The sequence below is a fragment of the Oryzias latipes genome, chromosome 18 (genome assembly GCF_002234675.1).
Source record: "Oryzias latipes chromosome 18, ASM223467v1".
Lineage (NCBI taxonomy): Eukaryota > Metazoa > Chordata > Actinopteri > Beloniformes > Adrianichthyidae > Oryzias > Oryzias latipes.
The window spans coordinates 23,058,701-23,078,016 of NC_019876.2; the positions used below are offsets into that span (position 1 = coordinate 23,058,701).

Consider the following 19,316-nt stretch of genomic DNA (forward strand, 5'->3'; position numbering starts at 1 on the left):
GATAGAGAAGTTTCAGTTTCATTCACTTTTTTTTCATAAAATGACGAAGAGAAACTTAAGTCATTTCAGATTCAATTCAGTCCCAAAGCAGCGCTGACATGACTTCAGAGTCACGAGTTTATAGGAAAATAGACACTTTCTCTCACAGAAATCATGATTCTTCTATGATATTTGTTCAAAGTACTAAAGTAAAGAAATAGACGGCAAATATTTAAAACAAATCTGGCATAGCACAAAAAGTAAAGGGCTGGAATAAGCCAAACCTTTCACAACAAAGGTTTTGTATCAGCAAATTCAAAATAAAACTCTGGCCTCTGTCAGGAGTTACAATAGGGTACAGATCTGCAATAAAAGCTCACAGAAGCACTCCAAAGACTGCAAAGTTGCAGATCTTAATTTCTAGTGGTTATACGTTGTTACAGTTTCTCAAACAATATCAGCTTTTTTTACACTTCTTTTCAGTGAAAACACTTATTCTGACATTTTTGTCCAGATAGAGAAAAGTTTACAGAATTATAGATTAAAAAGTACTCAGTAAATTAACATGCATCCAGAAATTTCTTAGCTGACGGACGTCCCTGAATCCAAGAAATCAAAAAATGTGACCACTGCCATTGTCTTATAAAACCATTGTCTAGGTTTTATAAGCAAAACCTACCTAAGCATAAATTCTCTGTTTTACAGCGGTTCTCGCATTTCCATCAGTCTTGCTTTGTGTTTTGTTTAATCTTGAAAAATCTCTCTTGGTTGCAGAAAGGATGGAGAAACATCGCAAGCATCAAGTTCTTGTCTGTGACTTCACTACAACAACTTCTTCCACTGAGGTTGTTTTCAGGCACTCCATTCATGGACATCCTTGTTGTGTATTTAACCCTTGTGCTGTCCTATGACCCCACCCTTACATTGACGTGTTCTCCCTACCATGACAAAGGTGGATAAAGGTGGAAAGATTTCATGTAATCCATCAACACCAGTGAGGTTCACAAATCATTGAAGAAAAAAGGTTTAAAGCACTGTCTAGTGGGTCTAGATGACCCAACTCCCAATGGTAAAGTGCCTAGGATAGCAGAAGGGTTACAACAGAACTACAAAAGTCGGGGAACTTTTTTTTTTTTTTTATCAGCACATGACTATAATAACCTTTTCATGAGATCATTATTGTGCCATTTTTCTCATGCAGCTGTAAATTGAACCCTTTTTTAGAGTAAGAACATCCTTTAGTTCCCTCAAAGTATCCGCAGGCTCACTTGATGCTCTGCATTACCCCTCTTGGAGTTGAAGTGCAAAGAATTTTACGCATAAAAAAACGTTTTTTTTGTCTTGTTTATCCATCCATCCATTTTCGTAGCCCACCAAATCCATTTTGGGTCACGGGGATGCCGGAGCCTGTCCCAGCTACTGTTGGGCGAAGGCTGGATACAGCCTGTACAGGTTGCCAGACTGTCGCAGTGCACGTGAGCTCTCCCACATGCACACCTAAGGACACTTCAGAGTAACCAATCAACCTATGCAGTATGTTTTTGGGACTGTTTTTGGAGGAAGCCGTAGTGCCCAAAGATAAGAAGAAAGTTCCCATCTGGTTCATTTCTAAGTTTCTTCTGTAATCACTAAATGCTTTAGTTGAGCAGAGCTTGTTTGCTTCTTTTGTGTCCAATAGGTTTGTAAAAGTATGAAAATATGATCTTACTCTTCAAAATCTTTAGTTCTGCTCATACAGCTGCTGTTCTCAGGATGTCAGTTTTGTTTTAGTCACATGCTCCTTCAGAACTGATTTCTCCTCAGGGTTTACTGGCAGTAGAAAGTCAGGACGTTCTGCTGGTTTCCTCGTATGAGCACGGCGGGGCAGTGAAGGCCGTAGGTCAAAGTGTCCAGCCAGGCCATGTACAGAGAGCTGGGGCAGTCTCTGTGCGGCACAGGGAGGCTCCTGAAAACACATTTCCATCAACAACAAGTACTATCTGTTGACATGCAAACAAAGATTTGACTCCTTAACTTGTCACTTGTCTGTGTTTGTGAAGGTTACTTTGTGTTCAGTAAACAGTAAACTTACACGAGCACCAGAGCAGTGTGTTGTGAGTTCTTGCGGATGATTTCATTCAGCCTGATCTTCCTCTCAGACTACAGAAGGAGAGCAGTGAAGGAAGTGATTCAAAAAAGAAAGAACACGCATGAGAGTAACGCCATGAACACGTTAACTTTGGACACAGACAAACTCACCTTTAGCCTGAACACTTCAAACTCTTTGTCAGATATTTTCCATGGGGCGTTCTGTCTCAGCTCCTGCACTGAAACGCCTTCCTGCTGTTCATCATACAGCCTGAAGGGGGCGATGCTGTCCACAAACCGGGTCAAGCTGGAGAACAAAAGCACCAGAGAGAAAGAAGACAATTTCCTTTAAACCGGAGAAAATAACAATGGCTGCTGTTTTATTTGAACTTATTTGTCCTGGTGTGAATTTCTAAATGTTTAAACACTATAGGACAAAAGTTTCTGTAGCTTTTGGTGAAAAATGTTCTTCTTGGAAACTTGAAATGTGTTTGATTTTGTGTGTTTGTGCTCAGTGTGCCCAACACCTCTTAGCTTGAGGACGCTTCTCACTGTCCGTCATGACGATGACATCATTAACATCCAGACGGAAACGCTTCAGCAGAGCGATCATCCTGAGAAAAACATCACAGATCATGTCAGGGATTAGGGTAGGAATTCAGACATAGCCCATATCTTTGCAAGCACGTTCCACATCTAGGTTCCTCGGGAGCCTTCCCGCTGTTAAGTTGCTATAAAAATTATCAGGTGTGACAACCCAATTGCCAAATCCTTGACAGAAGTCTGTCAAGGATCGATTCCAGATACAATATCTCTTAGAAGACTTGGGCAGCCAAATAAAATACAGAATCCTGTCATTTATTGCATTTTCGGATGGTGTTGATGAAACACCAACATCACAGATATTGCACAGCGGTGCATATTCATTAGACGTGGTGATGAGACTGTCAGCTGAGTTTCTTGGGTTGATTCCTATGATGGACACAACAGCTCTCTAGTTACATAGTCAGCTCTCTAGTTACATAGTCAGCTCTCTAGTTACATAGTCAGCTCTCTAGTTACTGCGCTGGACAATGTTGGAGTGAACTGGTCATATGATGTCAGTCTGGCCACAGATGGAGCCCCATCAAAGGTCAGAAAGAAGGCAGGTGTTGGCACAAAATTCAGGCAGCCAACATAGGAAAAGATTTTTGGACATTTCATTGTCTTTTACACACTTGAATGAATGGGAAAATGTGTTGCTGCACAGGATTTGAATCCTGATATTGATGGCCTGGTGAAGTTTCAGGAGAAAAAGGGAGGTTAAATTCTTGTTATGTTCACAAATGTTTGCAAGTTACATTTAGTTGAATTGAGTGTTTTATTTATTTTTTTCCGTAGCCCTTTCATAAGTTTACAATCGGGATGGCTTCAGTGTCAGATGTAAAACATTTAGTCTGTATAAAATTGAATAAACCAACTTTTTTAAGTCCATTTTATTTTAAATCCATTGCCCTCTGTGAATTATTGTGTTATAATAAGTGATTAGGCTACTATGTTGGTTAAGGGATTTTTTTCCAACTGAGAAAAAAAAACAGAACAGACACAAAGCTACAAAAAACAAGCTGACTATAGGTTATTTTGCTATTATATTACTGGTATGGCCCACTTGACAGACAGGTTGAAAGTCTTAGATTCACTTTTAGGGACACAAGTTGTATTTTTAAATGTTTTTGTTTTGGCCTTTCTATCTATCTCCTGAAAATTGTATTATCTGTGTTTCTTCTGATGCAGGAATTTAAAGTATGTTCAGTCACTGTTGTGGAAAAAACATTTTCTTCTTTTGGTTGTGCTGTGCAAGGTACCAAGACAAATGACTCAATGAAACTCGAGCACCTTCCCAAATGTTTTTCTCATTTTTCCAACATAACTGTCAGCGTTTATGAACAGGAGGACTCACTCCTTGCGGCCCTCCTCCTCGTTTTGTTCGTCTCCCACGATGAAGATTCTGACCTTGCAGCGGTGCCAGCGTTTCCTCCTGGTCAGCAGGTAGGGCACCAGTAAAGTCAAACCTTTAAATGAGGAGAAACGTCTTTAAAGTGAAATCAAACTTTAATGGATGTTTGTCTCTGTGTGAGGAAAGTGTGAAATCCTGACAGCTCCTAACTCCCTGTCAGACTCACCTCCATCATCAGCTATCCAGTAGACATCAATGGTCTTTTTGCCCTGATCGTTCTGGAACACAGTCTTGATCTGATCGCTGTTGTCTTCATCAGACATGTCAGCGTCTGCAAGAAGAAGACAATCCTGACTCTGTTGAGTCCAACTGAGCTTTTACAAAATCTTACTCTTCAGAGTTCAACCCAAAATTTATCAGTAATGTTTCCAACCTCTGTAGTCTCCTCACTCCCTTAAATCCATCCCAGATCCACAGGTATATAACCTCAGTCAGTCTGATCTGTAACCTGGATAAGTGGGAGGAGTCAGCTCTCACCTGGGTCTTCATCATTACTATGCTGGTCATCGTGTTCCACAGGTTCTTCAGGTTCATCAGGTTCAAAGCCATCGTTCACTGAAGGTGTAACATCATCTTCTCTTAATTTTTAGATCAAAGTGTCAAATTCTGAAGAAATGTACCGGTAATCATTTCTGAGCGTCACCTTTAAAATCCAAGTCAGCAGTGACGTCCAGGCCGTCCATCATCCTCAAGATGCACAAACAGTAATTGGAGTCAAAGGAGTCACTGGAGAACAGGAAGGAAAATAAATATTTTCAAAGTGAGATACAAAATTGTTCTTTCATCATAAAATTATTTCTTTACTAAAATTATTTTTTTAATCATTTTTGTTGTAGTCAGACATTTCAAAGTCAAAGAAGCCTCCTGATTATTGTCAGTTTCTGCTTTCAAATGATTCATTTCGAGCTTTGAGAGACTCACTAAATGGTGTTGATATAATCCTCGATGGTCTCTGGGGCGCTGTCCCTCCAGTTTGCCTTAAAGCCCAGAACCAGAGTGTTGGGTTTTAACTTGCCAAGTCCAGAAGCCTTTAACACACAAAAGAGATGACAAAGAAACTTCCAAAACTCCTGGATCAATGTGAAGCCTGATCATAAAACCCTACTACTACTACTGCTCTGCGAACACTATCTGGATGTACCTGTAACAGATGATGAGCTCCAGTCCTCAGGTTGTCTCCGGTGAAAGGAGTGTAGAAGGATCTCACCTTCCTCTTGTTCAGCCACTTCACCAACACGTCTGTGGTGTTGTTTGGTCGAGTCTTTCTGTCCTGCTCCTGATAGAATCAGAAAAATCCTTTTTATTAAGGAAACAAAATTGCTTCTAAAGACAAACTATAGAAGCATAAAACCTCTCAGGTCAGGAGGGATGCAAAGACTGGAATGGACCAAAACTCCTCACTGCTCCTCATTTATTCCTGAGACATTTGTTTCACCATTAAATGACAAATTACACCCTGTGGACAGTTGTTGATTTTTTTATTTTAGTCTTTAAAAATTCTGTCTTTGTTCAAAATTAAGTGGATCACATCTTCTAGTGATTAAGACGGGGTGGGCAAACGTTTTAAAATTTGATGTAAGGACCGGACCAGGAGCAGATGCGTAAAGTCTTTTGGAAATCCACCACAAAAGAGAAGTAAATAACAAAAGCACACTTTAAATTTGACAGAAAACTTATTATATTTAGATAGATAGATAGATAGATAGATAGATAGATAGATAGATAGATAGATAGATAGATAGATAGATAGATAGATAGATGGATAGATGGATAGATAGATAGATAGATAGATAGATAGATAGATAGATAGATAGATAGATAGATAGATAGATAGATAGATAGATAGATAGATAGATAGATAGATAGATAGATAGATAGATAGATAGATAGATACCGTGGCCTTCATACTCATTTAAGTGCTAGATGCACCAATGGGTTGATACCCCTCAAGGAAAAATGCAAACTTAGAGAAATGCTGCATTCATGTGGTGTTGGAATAATCAGAAAAATGACTTTTCAACTTGAAAAACACACATGAACATCAGAAAAAGAAATCCTCCATTAACACGTGAATTCAAAATAACAATCTGCACCTCAACAACTATATTTGTAGACACCAGAATTAAAGGGAAAAATTAAACATTAATAAGGATTACCAATATAATTTATACCAGCTACAAAGGCCAGATTAAATAGTTTAACCACCAGCATTTGGCCCCCAGGCCATAGTTTACCCACCCCTGGATTAAGAGAGCCAGAGTTCTCTGGATTGCTTTAGAGTTTAGTTGAGCTTTCACATCTGTCAGATTAATCAGCCCTTTCACTGTGAATAAACCTCAAACAATGATCAAAAATGTCCAAGGACAACATCAAAGACAGGATAAGCAAACAAACCATGATGATGTCTCCACAGATCATGAGGCTGATGTGTTTTGTGAAGCAGCCAACAAAATCAACCAGAGCGGGTCGCTGGTTTGGCGGTCCAGTCAAGACCAGACACTGAGGCCTAAGAAAAAAGATTACATTAACTCAAAAATAATGTAAACATTGTAAATATATATATATTAACTAAGGTTTTATGTGAAGTCATTTGTGCAGAGACTCACCTAAAGTTCTTCACGTGATCCTCCACATTGGTCAGAGAGACAGAGTACGACAAAGCCATGTTGTATGTGCCTGCTTGAACTGATGAACCCCAATTTATCTCTGGAGGAAAATGCAAAATCTGAAAATTACACGTTTTTTATTTTTCAAAAAAAATTCATCAGGGATAATAATGTATGATACAAATGTATTTAAGTAAATACTGGATTGTTTTTTATTTATTTATTTATTTCCAACATGTAAATGAAAAAAGTGAAGACAGAAGAATTTTTTTACAGAGCTTAAACAACAACAATAACAAGAATGTTTGAAATTAATGAAAAATATTTCTAACATGGCAGTTTGGGCATATTGGAAAGAGAGTGGGCAGAAGCTTTTTTATGCTTTTTATGCACGTATAACTAAATCTACATCAACATAAAACCCTCACCATAAAAAATTATACAAATAAAATACAATTTGTCAATGCTTATCACCACTATCATCACCATCCCCATACTCCCAAATACCAATATACCAATCAAATGTATCCATACCCAAAATACTGTGACCAAGCAATTTTTTATAAAGTGTTTTGAACATTTTGTCTGTTTGTGTTCGTGTCCCAAGTCATTCCTTGTTTTCACCACACACACAGACACACAAAAATCTTTCCGATTGGTTCAAACCAAACGCAGTTTCAAATTACTGTCTCCCCACAGACTATGGAACTTCTCATTGACCGTAAATTTATTTTGAATATTGGTCAGTCAAATATTATAGAAAGTTTTGAATGAAATTTGTGCTGTTTGATTTTCTACTTTTAAGAATATAGATAGTAAAAAAGTGGATTTGTATGCCCCAAAAGTACTCCTAAAGTACGTACTTGGTTTGTTGTAGTTGACGTATCCAAACAGGAAGAAGATGATGCAGAAAGTGACCAGAGCGGCCCACCATGTGAACAGAAACATCAAAACCACAGAGATCACAGCCCCGAACAGAGCCGTCCACTTGCTGTAGTAGTGAAATGACGGCCTCCATCCTAAAGTAAAAAAAAAAAAAAAAACACACATTGGATTTTTGGTCCTTATCTCGTCTGGTGGGGGTAATGCACATTCACTTCACTTAAAAAAAAAAAACTGAAGTTCAATCTTCAGAAACAGCAGCACTACTTTTGACAACCATGGTAAAACAGCTGAATTGCTTTTAATGCACTCTAAGCCACACTTTTACAACAAAGGGGGAGTAAGTCTTTTACCTGGGGAGTTCATGATGGAGGCATGAAAGCAGCTGAAGTTTATCAGACAGTAGGAGCACAGGAAGAAGTTTGAGATCAAGGCTGCAATGGTGTTCAGCTCAGCTGTAGAAGCAAATAGAGTCAAAAACAAAGATCAGTTTCAATAAACCCATCCCGTCAGGTATAGCTACGAAGACTCCGAGTGAGATGCACCAATGAGGATGAAGGCCACAGCAATCAGGTAGCAGAGCACATAGGCCCGAAGTGGCTCGTTATTTTTCCCATAACCCTTTGCAAAGAATATGATGTATGGGTAGATTTTGTCATTGCACAAACACTGAAATGAAACATAGAGGTAGAAGGATTAGAACTCATGTTCAACTCAAAAATATTGATCATATTTACTGTCTGACAGATATGCTGACTTTGTCTCTTTGGTAGAAGAAAAATATTCTCTCAAATGTTAATGTTGTTTATTTTTCCCCTTAATTGCCATCTCACCTGAAACACTTTAGGAGCGGAGACGAGAAATCCAAGAGCAGAAGACAAACTGGCAGCAAAAACTCCAGCAGTGATGAGGTAGTAGAACCCAGAGACCTGTCCCAGAACCTGGGTGGAAAATTCTTAGTTAGGAATAAAGTATAAGAAGTTATCACAGGGTATCACCAATCATAACTCGGGGTCTTAAAATTCTGATCAATATGGATTTGACACAATTTGATAGATTAGGAGCTGGGAGTTTTCCAGTTCTGTTTTCTCCCCTATTTTTTAGTATCATCACTTTAAAGCTTTGATCACAACTGCCCTCATGGCTGGATACAGGCGGAAAATAGGTAAACCTGTACGGGACATGCTGGTGGCACACACAAAATATCAAGATCATACACCACTCAGTGTTGGTAGACCAAAAAATGTTCATGCACCTTTTTGCTTACAGGCGTGATGTGAGCAACAGGTTGTTGTTAACACTTATACAGCATGCAAGGGTCAGTAAGGCTGAACTAGGTGAGATACAGTCATTTCCTACGGAGTGTTCTTTTTTTTTTGACCCTCCAAGTCCTGCAGACTGTGCAAGGAGTTTATAAGTGCTGTTGTATGTCCTTGTGTGCTTCTTGTGGACAGCCTGACTCCTAGAAATTAGGAAATTAGACAATCAGAGTATAGTGGGCATCCATATGGGGAGTCCTAGGCACCAGCATAGCACTAGCATGCCTGTGGCATTCACAGGCGGTCAACCAGGGGCCAGTACTGGAGTGTGGCATAAAGGCACCATACGACAGCATCCCCCATATGTCATAAGTACAAACAACTTCCATTGGCCTTACAAATACTTCACCGTACGCCTAGCACATGCATGACAATCGTATTTACATTTACAATGATGTCCTTTGAGGTGGCCTCCCGATCCAAAAGGGAACTACAAGATACAACTGTGCTCCCCTTAAGATGCAGAGGCTTCCCTTATGGAACCTATAGATCTATAAATCTATAGGTTGAAAGGTTGGAACATTTCCAAGTCACAGTCATCACATACAACACATTCAGCCTTCACTCCCTGTTTCCTCCAAAAGCACACTGGAGGGTCTCTGATTAGCTCTTAATTCTCTGTTTGTTTAGTAAGGGGTTCTGTGTTATGTTCTTCTCTCCAGTAATCTCTGAGACATATCACTGGGATTGTCCATGTTTTCCACCTGCTTCATGTGAATTTGTGTAAAATTCTTAAATTCCTATCTACACGGGGTGTCTAAAGGACGTTCCTCTCACCCTGCCTGTTTTTATATGATTTTGTTTGCCTTGAGTGACTCTGGACTTTCAGGTCAATTCCCTTGGTGTCATTATGGTCATTCCCTGTGCTAACTAGTCCTGTTCAGGTCACCTTCACACTGTTTGCCAGCCCGAACTGACACGACTGGGTTTGTAAGCAGTCAGTGAAGTTCCAGCCCAGTTTGCACGCCAGTCCCATGCAACCGTCAGTGTTGTTTCCAGTAATGATGTCACTCATGTTTCCAGAGGCGTCTCGCACCACACACGCTCCTGGAGGAGAATGAGTGAGGTAAAACATCTCAGATGGATTGCCTTATGTCATAGTCTCACTTGATTTCAAAACATACAATTTTACATGGATACGAGTTCAATCAAAGGTTCACTGAACATTCAACTCACCAACAGTTACAGTAATCCCTAGGTAACTAACTGTTGTCCAAAAAATAGCCATTAGTGTTCCCTTGGGGATGGCAACGGCTGGGTCCTGCAAGGAGAATCAGTGAACATCCTGTTTTGTGGGCAGCAGCTTTAGTTGGAAAAATTTGGATTTTAATGATGTTCCTCTCAACATACTTTAAGATCTCCAGAGATGTTAGCACCTGACAAGATTCCAATGGCAGCTGGAAAGAAAATGGCAAACATCTGGAAGAAGCTTCCTTGAGGCCCTCTCCAGTTTGGCGTCAGGTTTTCTACAAAGATATCTCCTGTAAACAACGGAAATTAGTAAAAAAAATAAAATAAAAAAAAACATTATTTTATGGGTGTACTTATTCTTGTTTTTAACAGATAATACTCAAGCAATGCTTGAAATTAAACCACAAAGTCACAAAACCACTAAGTCTAAAATGGAGCCTCAAACTTTTCATGTTATGACTGAAAACCAGTTACAATCTAGATGGTTCAATCTATCCATCCATACATCCATCCATCCATACATCCAACCAAACATCCATCCATACATCCATCCATCCATCCATACATCCAACCAAACATCCATCCATCCATACATCCATCCATCCATCCATACATCCAACCAAACATCCATCCATCCATCCATCCATCCATCCATCCATCCATCCATCCATCCATCCATCCATGCATCCATCCATCCATCCATACATCCAACCAAACATCCATCCATACATCCATCCATACATCCATCCATCCATCCATACATGCATCCATACATACATCCAACCAAACATCCATACATCCATCCGTCCATCCATCCATCCATCCATCCAACCAAACATCCATCCATACATCCATCCATACATCCATCCATCCATCCATACATGCATCCAAACATCCATCCATCCATCCATCCATCCATGCATCCATCCATCCATGCATCCATCCATCCATCCATCCATCCATCCATACATGCATCCATACATACATCCAACCAAACATCCATACATACATCCATCCATCCATCCATCCATCCATCCATCCATCCATGCATCCATCCATCCATCCATCCATCCATCCATCCATCCATCCATCCATCCATCCATCCATCCATCCGTCCATCCATCCATACATCCATCCAACCAAACATCCATCCATACATCCAACCACAAACAGACATTTTTTTTAAGTTTGATCTTATTTATTGGCCAAATAGGCTTTATAATTATGAAATGACTGATTTATTAGTAGTTTGATCAATTGCATACACAGAGTTGATAAGTTGTCTTTTAGGTAATTATAGATATTATCTGGCTTCCTGTTGTACTTCTTCAGTGACAATCATGCAACTAAAAAGTTTTGCTGGTTGGATTCATTGTTGGTTGTTTCAACTCTGTGATGCAGTAGTTTTGTTATTTTTCCTAAAAATGTGGTTTGTTTCAAAAAACCTGTCGATGACACTGTCACTTTTTAAGTTTCATGTTTTAGGAAGGTGCTATACCTCTGTATCCAAAGATTCCGACAGCTTGGTCTTCACTTTTAGGAGGGATAAACGTTCCCACAAAGTAATTGGCAAAGGACACCAACAGAACCAAGAAGAATAAAATCTGAGTCTGAGACAAATAAAAATAAATAAATGAACGGGATACGTAATGGGTAAAAAGTTAGCAATTAATATGATAAAGGTGTTTGGATAAGCTTACTTTGGACTCCCACTCCATTCCAGCCAGTGAGATGAGCAGAAGGACTGTCACAGTGATGACGCCCACGATGCGAACATCGTTGACTGAATCAACCATGACAACGTTAAACTCCTGACACACAAAAGCAACACATGAGAGATTGAGTAGGAACTTTGTGCTCCCTGCATTTTTAGATTCTATGGTGGAATACAAGAGATGTGACTGTGAGAAAAAGGCTGATCACTGGAAAAGCAGGAAGCTAATGAAGTAATATTTATGCCAAAATATTGCAGACAAAACTTTCTAAGTAGCAAATGAAAATATTTAATATTTGCTTTAAAAAACTTTTTTTTTTTGCTTTCAAAAAATATTTTTTTAACAAATATTTAATATTTTCATTTTATACTTAGAAAGTTTTTTTGCAATGTGTAGGCATAAATATCAATTCATAGAAGCTAGGGTTCATTCCAAAAAAAAAAAAGAAAGGTAACTCATCATTGGTGTTCATTTTGCTCCTTTGGAACTAGTTTCCTTCTTTGTTGTGAGTTTGCCTCCATTTTCGAATACATTGGTATTTTATTTTTAGAATGATCATTAATTTAGAAGTTGTAAAGAAATATCTCTAAGGATCAGAAACAGTTTGACTCTTTGGGAATAAATAATCAAATGAATGGCAACTCAAGGGTGATTTGAAGTTTTGAAGCCATTTGAAGTTTCCAATATTTCTAAAAGAATTATGTACCTGCATCAGATCACGAACCACTTCTGCAAAGCCAACAGTGTTGAGCGCACAAGCAAGGGCGTTGGCGAAGGAGAAGACCACCCCGATTGGTCCTCCGATCTCTGGACCCAGAGTTCGAGAGATCATGAAATACGCTCCACCTGGAAAAGAACACCATCGAGGCTTTTAGTACCCAAAAATGCTGTCACATCAAAATGACTGTAGATGTAATGAAACTTAATGAAATGTCTGAAACAACATTAACCCAAAAGAAAAAGAAAAGAGCTGAGATGTGTTGAGTAGAAGCATCACACATTGAGTTTGAGGAGAAACTGACCTGAAACGACCCTGCCGTTGGTGGCGATGGCAGAGATGGAGAGCGCCGTCACGGAGGTTACCACCACAGACATGAGGATGATCACACACGTCAACACTGGCAGCAAAAAAATGAAACTAGACGTCAAATAGGAGTTGCTGCAGCCACAAAAAATATACTTCAACCCAACAAACTTCACAAGAGGATTAGGAATTATGGATGAAGTCCTTATATGCTAAATGGATTGATCAACCTCAGATATCAAGGGAAAGAAAAAAAACAAAAAACATTTCCAAGCACATTTTATTCAGATGATGTCATAGCCTGATGATCCATTCTCTTCAACGTGTCCAAAGACCAAACCTTTTTCTAACTTTATTTTTTTTGCATCTTAAGCTACATTCACTACATTCACACAACACACGTTTTAACCGCCACTTGTCATAAAAACATTAATAATAAAAAAGTATGTAAAGATTTATTGATTATTTCAACGGTATATGAACAGGTCCACCTATATGTATTTAACTGTAAAATCAGTGGGTTTTATTTATTCTTTGTATTGCATTTGTTTGCTTTATCTCACATATTGATATGTGCCCACATCTGAAACGTGAATAAAGTGAGACTGTATTTTATTTCTTAATAAAGAAAGGAAGGGGGAAAAAGTCCCATAAACATGCGTTTTGGGCTTCTCCTTTCAAACCTGCAAAGCAACAAAAGTTTTTACCAACGTTATCAGGCTATTGCAACACGTGTTGAAAATGATACCAGATTGAATTCTGACCAATCAGGGTCTTGGCTTTGTTAGTAATGGAAGTATCAACCATTTGAAAATTGATGATGAAGGAGAAATAAATAATTGCAGTTTGTGCCCAGCTGGAATTCTATGACACCAGGTCTTTCATATATCGGAACAGAGCTGTGAAAAACAAAGCCTGGAGCAAGATTCAGCAGATTTACATCATTTCGACATTTGGCACCAAGGCTCCTCCAGCTGTAGGTGGCGGACATGCATTCAGCGTGTTCTTGAACGTGCTTCAAATCCCTGGTGTAAACGTAGTTTAAGAGCTTTTTGGATGATTTGTTTCTTTTTATGCCAATGCAAGCATTCTGCGTGATATCCAGAGCTACAGGGATCGTCACAGTGAGTTCCTGTTCATGAAAGCTTTAGTGTCACTTTAACAGAATCAAACATACAGACTGGCTGCAGGTTAGTCTGCTTATTTCTTCCTCAGAAATATCTTAAAGCCTTGATCCAGCATGAAAAAACAACTTTTATCACTTTTCAAGAGTAGGATTAAATAAACCTCTGCAGTATTATCCAGAATGGCTGCTTTCCTATAAGATAACAGTTAGTCCTGCTTGTTTGAGTATAGAAACCCAAGATTATCGCAGATATTTTTTTCCCCTAAAGCCCCGAATGACTGTTTTCTTTTAATGTTTCATAAAGTTCAGTTTGCTTTTCTTCCTTCCTTTTTTTCTGCAATTTGTCGACCTTTTGTTTGGCTGAAAGAACATTGCTTCCTAATTCCTTTCCTCAGATTTCCAGTTTGGACTGTTGATAACAGCAGGAACGTGCATGCGGCTTTATCAACCAACAAGTTAATCAGTGCAGATAAGAGGACAGAAATGCAGCTGCTGGAGAGCAGAGAATGAATGAAGGGATGACTCACCAATACCGGCCTGCGAGGTGATCCATGACAGGCGGAGGAACAGGATGACCCCCCAAATATTCAGCATGCAGCGCACCTGAGAGTTTGATTAAAACCTGAGTGATAATGCATTGGCAGCTACACTTGTCAAACTCACGTGTTGGCAGCTAAGCTCACCATCACTCCAACTATCCAGCCGAACCGAACCGGAGCCTTCTCCTTGGTGTTCTCAGACTCTTCGTTTTCATTTTCTGGAACTGGGAGGCCGATTGAGCCTAGAGTGGTTTCTCCATCCACGCTGCCTTCCACATCCTGACAAAAGCACAACATCCCAGGTCATCATATTCGGCAGCAGATGACAAAATGTCTTAAATTGATTAAATCAGTTTTATCCTATAGTCTATGCAGAGTCTTAATATTTTTTTTAATAAAAAAACAGAGCAATAGATGATCATGTTATGCCTTCAAGACCAGCATATTGGTATTAATTCAGATTATCATCTCTAGTTATATAAATCTTTAAACTGTATTTAAAAGAATTAGTCTGCACTATTTAAGTTCTTAAAGTTTCTCTCTGAGAATCTTTTGATCTATTTTTAAAAGCATCCTCGATGGGCTTTTATTTTGTGATATTTTTAGCCAAAAGCAAAAAAAAAAAAAACTGTCTAAGTTTCTGCCGAGCAGCAGGAGTTCATAAGGAATGTACCTCTTAGTTGTGGGCAAAGCTGTTGTCTCAGAGTAAGCCTACCCTTACTTCCCCCCATCCATCTGTCTAAACACTCTCCCGCTAGCTTACAGCCCCTCACAACCCTAACTGAACATTTACGGTCCAACAAAAGTTGCGAGTAATATTGGAGCTATCCAGCCAAACAGTTTTAAGCCAGATTCCAGGTCAGATAAACAAAGACGTACATGGATCTAGTCGTCTATAAGTGGATGCATCAGAATGGAGCAGAGCGGGGAGCTTGTGGCCTGCCAAGTGCAGCACCTATGTTACCGCTATAAGATTTTATAACTGTATTTTTTGTCTGTGCCTGAATCACAACAATTTGAATAAGGAAATACTCAGAAAGGAAATTTTAAGCATAATTTTTTCTGTTATATGACCTTTATAATCAGAAAAATGCCACAAGAACATGTAAAAAACACTGAAAACACAATTTTCCTCAAAGTGAGTCTTTAAGGCATGACGTTTACATTGAATATAAAATATGTAGTGTAGTTTTCCTTCCCTGCTGTTAGGTTCTGCCTCTAACTGGGAGGTAACCTTGGAAACCAGATGATGCAGAGCGCTGGGGATCCTTGTAGCTCACCTCAAAGGACTTCCTCAGCACCTCCAGGGAGGGTCGGCTCCTTGTTTGCTGGCGCGGTATGGAGCTGGCATAATGCTCCAGCTGAGGAACCAGGTCGATGGTGCTGTAGAGGGAGGAGCGCCGCAGCTCCGCCCGCGATCCCCGCCGATCTGCTGTGCTGCTGCAGACAACAAAATCCCCTCGAATCACCAACTCAAGCAACGTGTGAGGACGATAACACACAAAGATGTAGAAGAGCAGCACTGTGAACTGTGAGAACTGTGACTGAGTTCACTCAGTAAAACCCCACCTGAGGAAAAATATAGTTTGCCGTCTGCTCTTTCACAATAATTTTCACTGTGAAACAGTGTTTTGCTTGAAATCATCAACAGCCTGTGACTGACTGGAAAGGATGACTGCTTTTATAAGATTTAAACTCCCCTTCATCACTGCAGAAGTTCAACCTCACAACCAATCAGTGATCCTAATTTCCCCATGATCCTGTTCAACTGTGTACAAATAATCCATCTGTTTGGCTCGAGATGCTGGAACCAACCAAGCTGCTGTGGGTCGAAGGCGTGTTTCACCCAGGCCAATTTTTTTTTTTTTTAAATCACAATGTTGTAATGAAATTTTGACAGTAAACTGTAGTCATTAAAGGACAGTTTGAGCAGCTGCACCTAAAATGTTTGCTCTGCTTTGTATTTCTGGGTGTTGGCTGTGTGGACTGTGAATCTGAAGTGACCTTTTGAAGTATCGATGCAAAAGAAATGTGAATCATCAGTGACATTTGAAGGATCAAGCTCACTCAGGGAGAGCAAAGATGTGTTTAAGTCTGTTGCTTGTTCTAATGCAGCTTTGCACACAGAGTTTGGTGCATGTGCATCAAAAGGCCTGAGATGTGAGCGATCCTGTAGATGAGGATGTAAGGATCGCAAGGATGACTATCAAATCTTTTACCGGGTCCTGTGAAATGAACAACAAAACATGTTTTGAGGTGACTCACCAAACCTTATTGGCAAAGTCAAAGATAGAGTTAAAAGTTGATGTCATCAGGATGATTAGTGGGGGGGGGGGGGGGGGGGTATAAATGGCGTCTTTGACTACATTTGACAAACATGCTATTTGTTATTTGGCAATTCTCCTACTTTTAGAGATGACACCTCTCTTTAATAAGAACCTTTCTAAAACAGAAATGCAAAAAGCATCAACTCAGACAGACTGACTTCAAGTCTAAACCAGCTTTAGGAGCTTCATGCTGGTTTTAGGTCACAGCAAGTCCGACTTTGGTCAAAGGACAGGTGGACGGGTCTAATGTCTGCTCTCTCTATGTTAAAGGTCATGCTGCTCACTCATAGAACTTTGCATTTAGAATCTTTGCTTGGGCCTGAAACATCAAGGATATCTCATTGTTTCTGTGTCATCAAAAGTTTTTGTCAGCACGTCTTCCTCATCAATAAAAGTCTTTTGGTTGTGATGCTCGGTGGCCGTGCACACACAGACGGATCATCCACCCTACTGGCTGTTGTTCATATCAACAGCAACTCTTTGGCTGTGCCTTCATTACAGAAGCTGCGCCTGCTTGTGGGCTGCAAAATTTTAAATGAAATAGGGGCGGAGCTAAAGTAGATTAGGGATGCCAAACTTCTCGACCAAACTAAACTGAATGCTGTGCCATGAAACCGAAAAGTGCGTCAAACAATCATTGTGCTAAACAAAACCGTGACCCAAAAATCGAGGTTGCATGCCTAATGTACATGTTTTTGTTGAGGCGGATAAAGTCGGTATGAGAGATGTAAAGACTAAAACCTTAGAATGTTGGATGTAATCAAGCAATCTGAAATCCCTAAACTGGGAAGCTTTTTGAGGCCCACCCACTCCACTGTTTTTCTCAAAAATGACTTTTTCCACCATTTCAATATCATTTACGAATAAAGCTATGATGCAGTTAAAGCGTAGGGGGAGGGGGGCGCTAAAGAACCAATCAATGCTACCTGAAGCTTTTTCAAATTTCTATAGAGTTTCTTTAAGCTCTTTGTTGTTTAGGCCTGGAACCATCAGCTGTCCTTCAGGGTCTGCTTTCCACAGCTGAGTGAAAGACAGGAAAACGCCTGATTTTGCAGCCGCTCTCACTTCCTGTAGACCGTTGCTGGAATTTTTTTTATTTCTTTGTTCTAACCCTGAGATCATCTGAACAAACGCAAAAAATTTCAATTTGGCCACATTTGATAATGTGCTTTTAAAGTAAAAAGTTGTATTTTATTTTTGAAACAATTCCAATCCACAGAAACAGAACGATGTTGAGATAAAGTAGAGCAGCTCCTTTGAAAGCTGTGTGGTGTTGAAAACGAACCTGGAGTCCTCGTCTGAGACGATGGCGGTGGGATTGGTGCGCAAATTTGGATTCCTGCCATTGAAATGATGCGGGGAGTATCTGGGGGGGCCTTCCTCGTGGCTCGAGAAGCGGACGGTCCGAGGCAGCACATTCTGCTTGGAAGTGATCTGCCCCATCTGTGAGGGTCGAGCTCCAGGGAACACAGGAGAAACAGCCCAGTATTACACCTTTATCCCCGTTTCCCTGTTTTATTACCAACATCATGATACATTTGTTAAAATAACAAAGCACAAGATGGTATGGTGTGTATACAATGGTATGTTCTAAATGTTTATATGCATTTGGCTGAAAGCACTAGTGTCAAAATCATTATAAGCAAAATAACTCTTAAAGAAAAATAGCTGAAAAAAAATATATGCTTTGTGTTTTGTTAAATTTTAAAAATTGGAGACAGGGAACTAATATAGGATGATTATAGGGCAAAGGTTTATGTTAAATTTAACAAGCTTTTTGTTTTTTTTTAGATTACGATAAAGTAAATCAGCTTTATTTTAATTCTTGCATCCCGAGGATTTAGTACATTTTCATTTAAATAAAAAAGATAAATGAAAGAAAAAGAATGAAATACTTACAATTCAATGTGATGCTGCCTGCAGGTGAAATATGTAGGATCAAAGAGCAAAAGCCCTGTAATTTATACCTGTAGCAGGAAAGAAACATCTCCTCCCTTCACTTCATGTTCCTCCCTCCCCCTTGCACCACACACTCACACCAAACACGCTCTCACACACACACAAACCCACTATCTTAAGCCCCCAGTATTTTCATTTCTGCGGTTTCTAGAAGTGTCCTCTGGAAAAGTAAATCTTTGTCACACAACAGTGGAAGTGTGTGCAGCATCAGAGTTTGGAGTAACCAAAAGAAAGGTGTTTACCATTTGAGCTGCTGGTTTCATCACAGAGAGGTTTGGTCACCAACACTTTGTGTTGTCATTCTCATGACAACACAACCCATAAATATCATCTGAAAACTGTGGAAAAAGCTTTTAAAAAAGTGATTTTTTTTTTACTCCAACATAATACATTCTTATAATAATGTCAGTTGTTATTTTTCTCTTTTATTTATTTATTTAAAATCTTCATGAAGCTTGTCAGGTCAGTGATCACTGTAGATAAAAAGATGTTTTTAGGTGTTTTAACTTAAAGCAGGAGTGCAGCTCTTCCTCAGCCTACTTTCTTTTTAGCGGTGTTGACAACACATCACACAGCAGTGTTTTCT

General features: G+C 39.5%; 1 protein-coding gene across 2 annotated transcripts; it reads right to left on the reverse strand.

Annotated features, from left to right (window-relative positions):
• Positions 1 to 979: 979 nt before the first annotated feature.
• Positions 980 to 19,099, reverse strand: LOC101155566 (solute carrier family 12 member 3). Of its 2 annotated transcripts, XM_004084309.4 has the most exons (28): positions 18,671 to 19,099; positions 18,057 to 18,228; positions 15,725 to 15,884; positions 14,589 to 14,723; positions 14,433 to 14,508; positions 12,778 to 12,873; positions 12,462 to 12,601; positions 11,741 to 11,851; positions 11,539 to 11,650; positions 10,200 to 10,330; positions 10,026 to 10,110; positions 9,739 to 9,896; positions 8,364 to 8,471; positions 8,076 to 8,199; positions 7,884 to 7,985; positions 7,512 to 7,667; positions 6,649 to 6,748; positions 6,437 to 6,548; positions 5,184 to 5,318; positions 4,964 to 5,070; positions 4,686 to 4,768; positions 4,520 to 4,597; positions 4,209 to 4,313; positions 3,986 to 4,097; positions 2,574 to 2,660; positions 2,218 to 2,353; positions 2,051 to 2,118; positions 980 to 1,924 (listed from the first exon to the last, which is right to left on the reverse strand). In XM_004084309.4, exons 1-28 carry the CDS (start codon positions 18,756 to 18,758, stop codon positions 1,786 to 1,788), a joined length of 3,216 nt encoding a protein of 1,071 aa, XP_004084357.2. In that variant the 5' UTR covers positions 18,759 to 19,099; the 3' UTR covers positions 980 to 1,785. The 2 variants fall into 2 exon arrangements, with proteins under 2 accessions (XP_004084357.2, XP_023822140.1); XM_023966372.1 differs by lacking the exon at positions 18,671 to 19,099 and having other exon boundaries at positions 18,057 to 18,647.
• Positions 19,100 to 19,316: the final 217 nt, after the last annotated feature.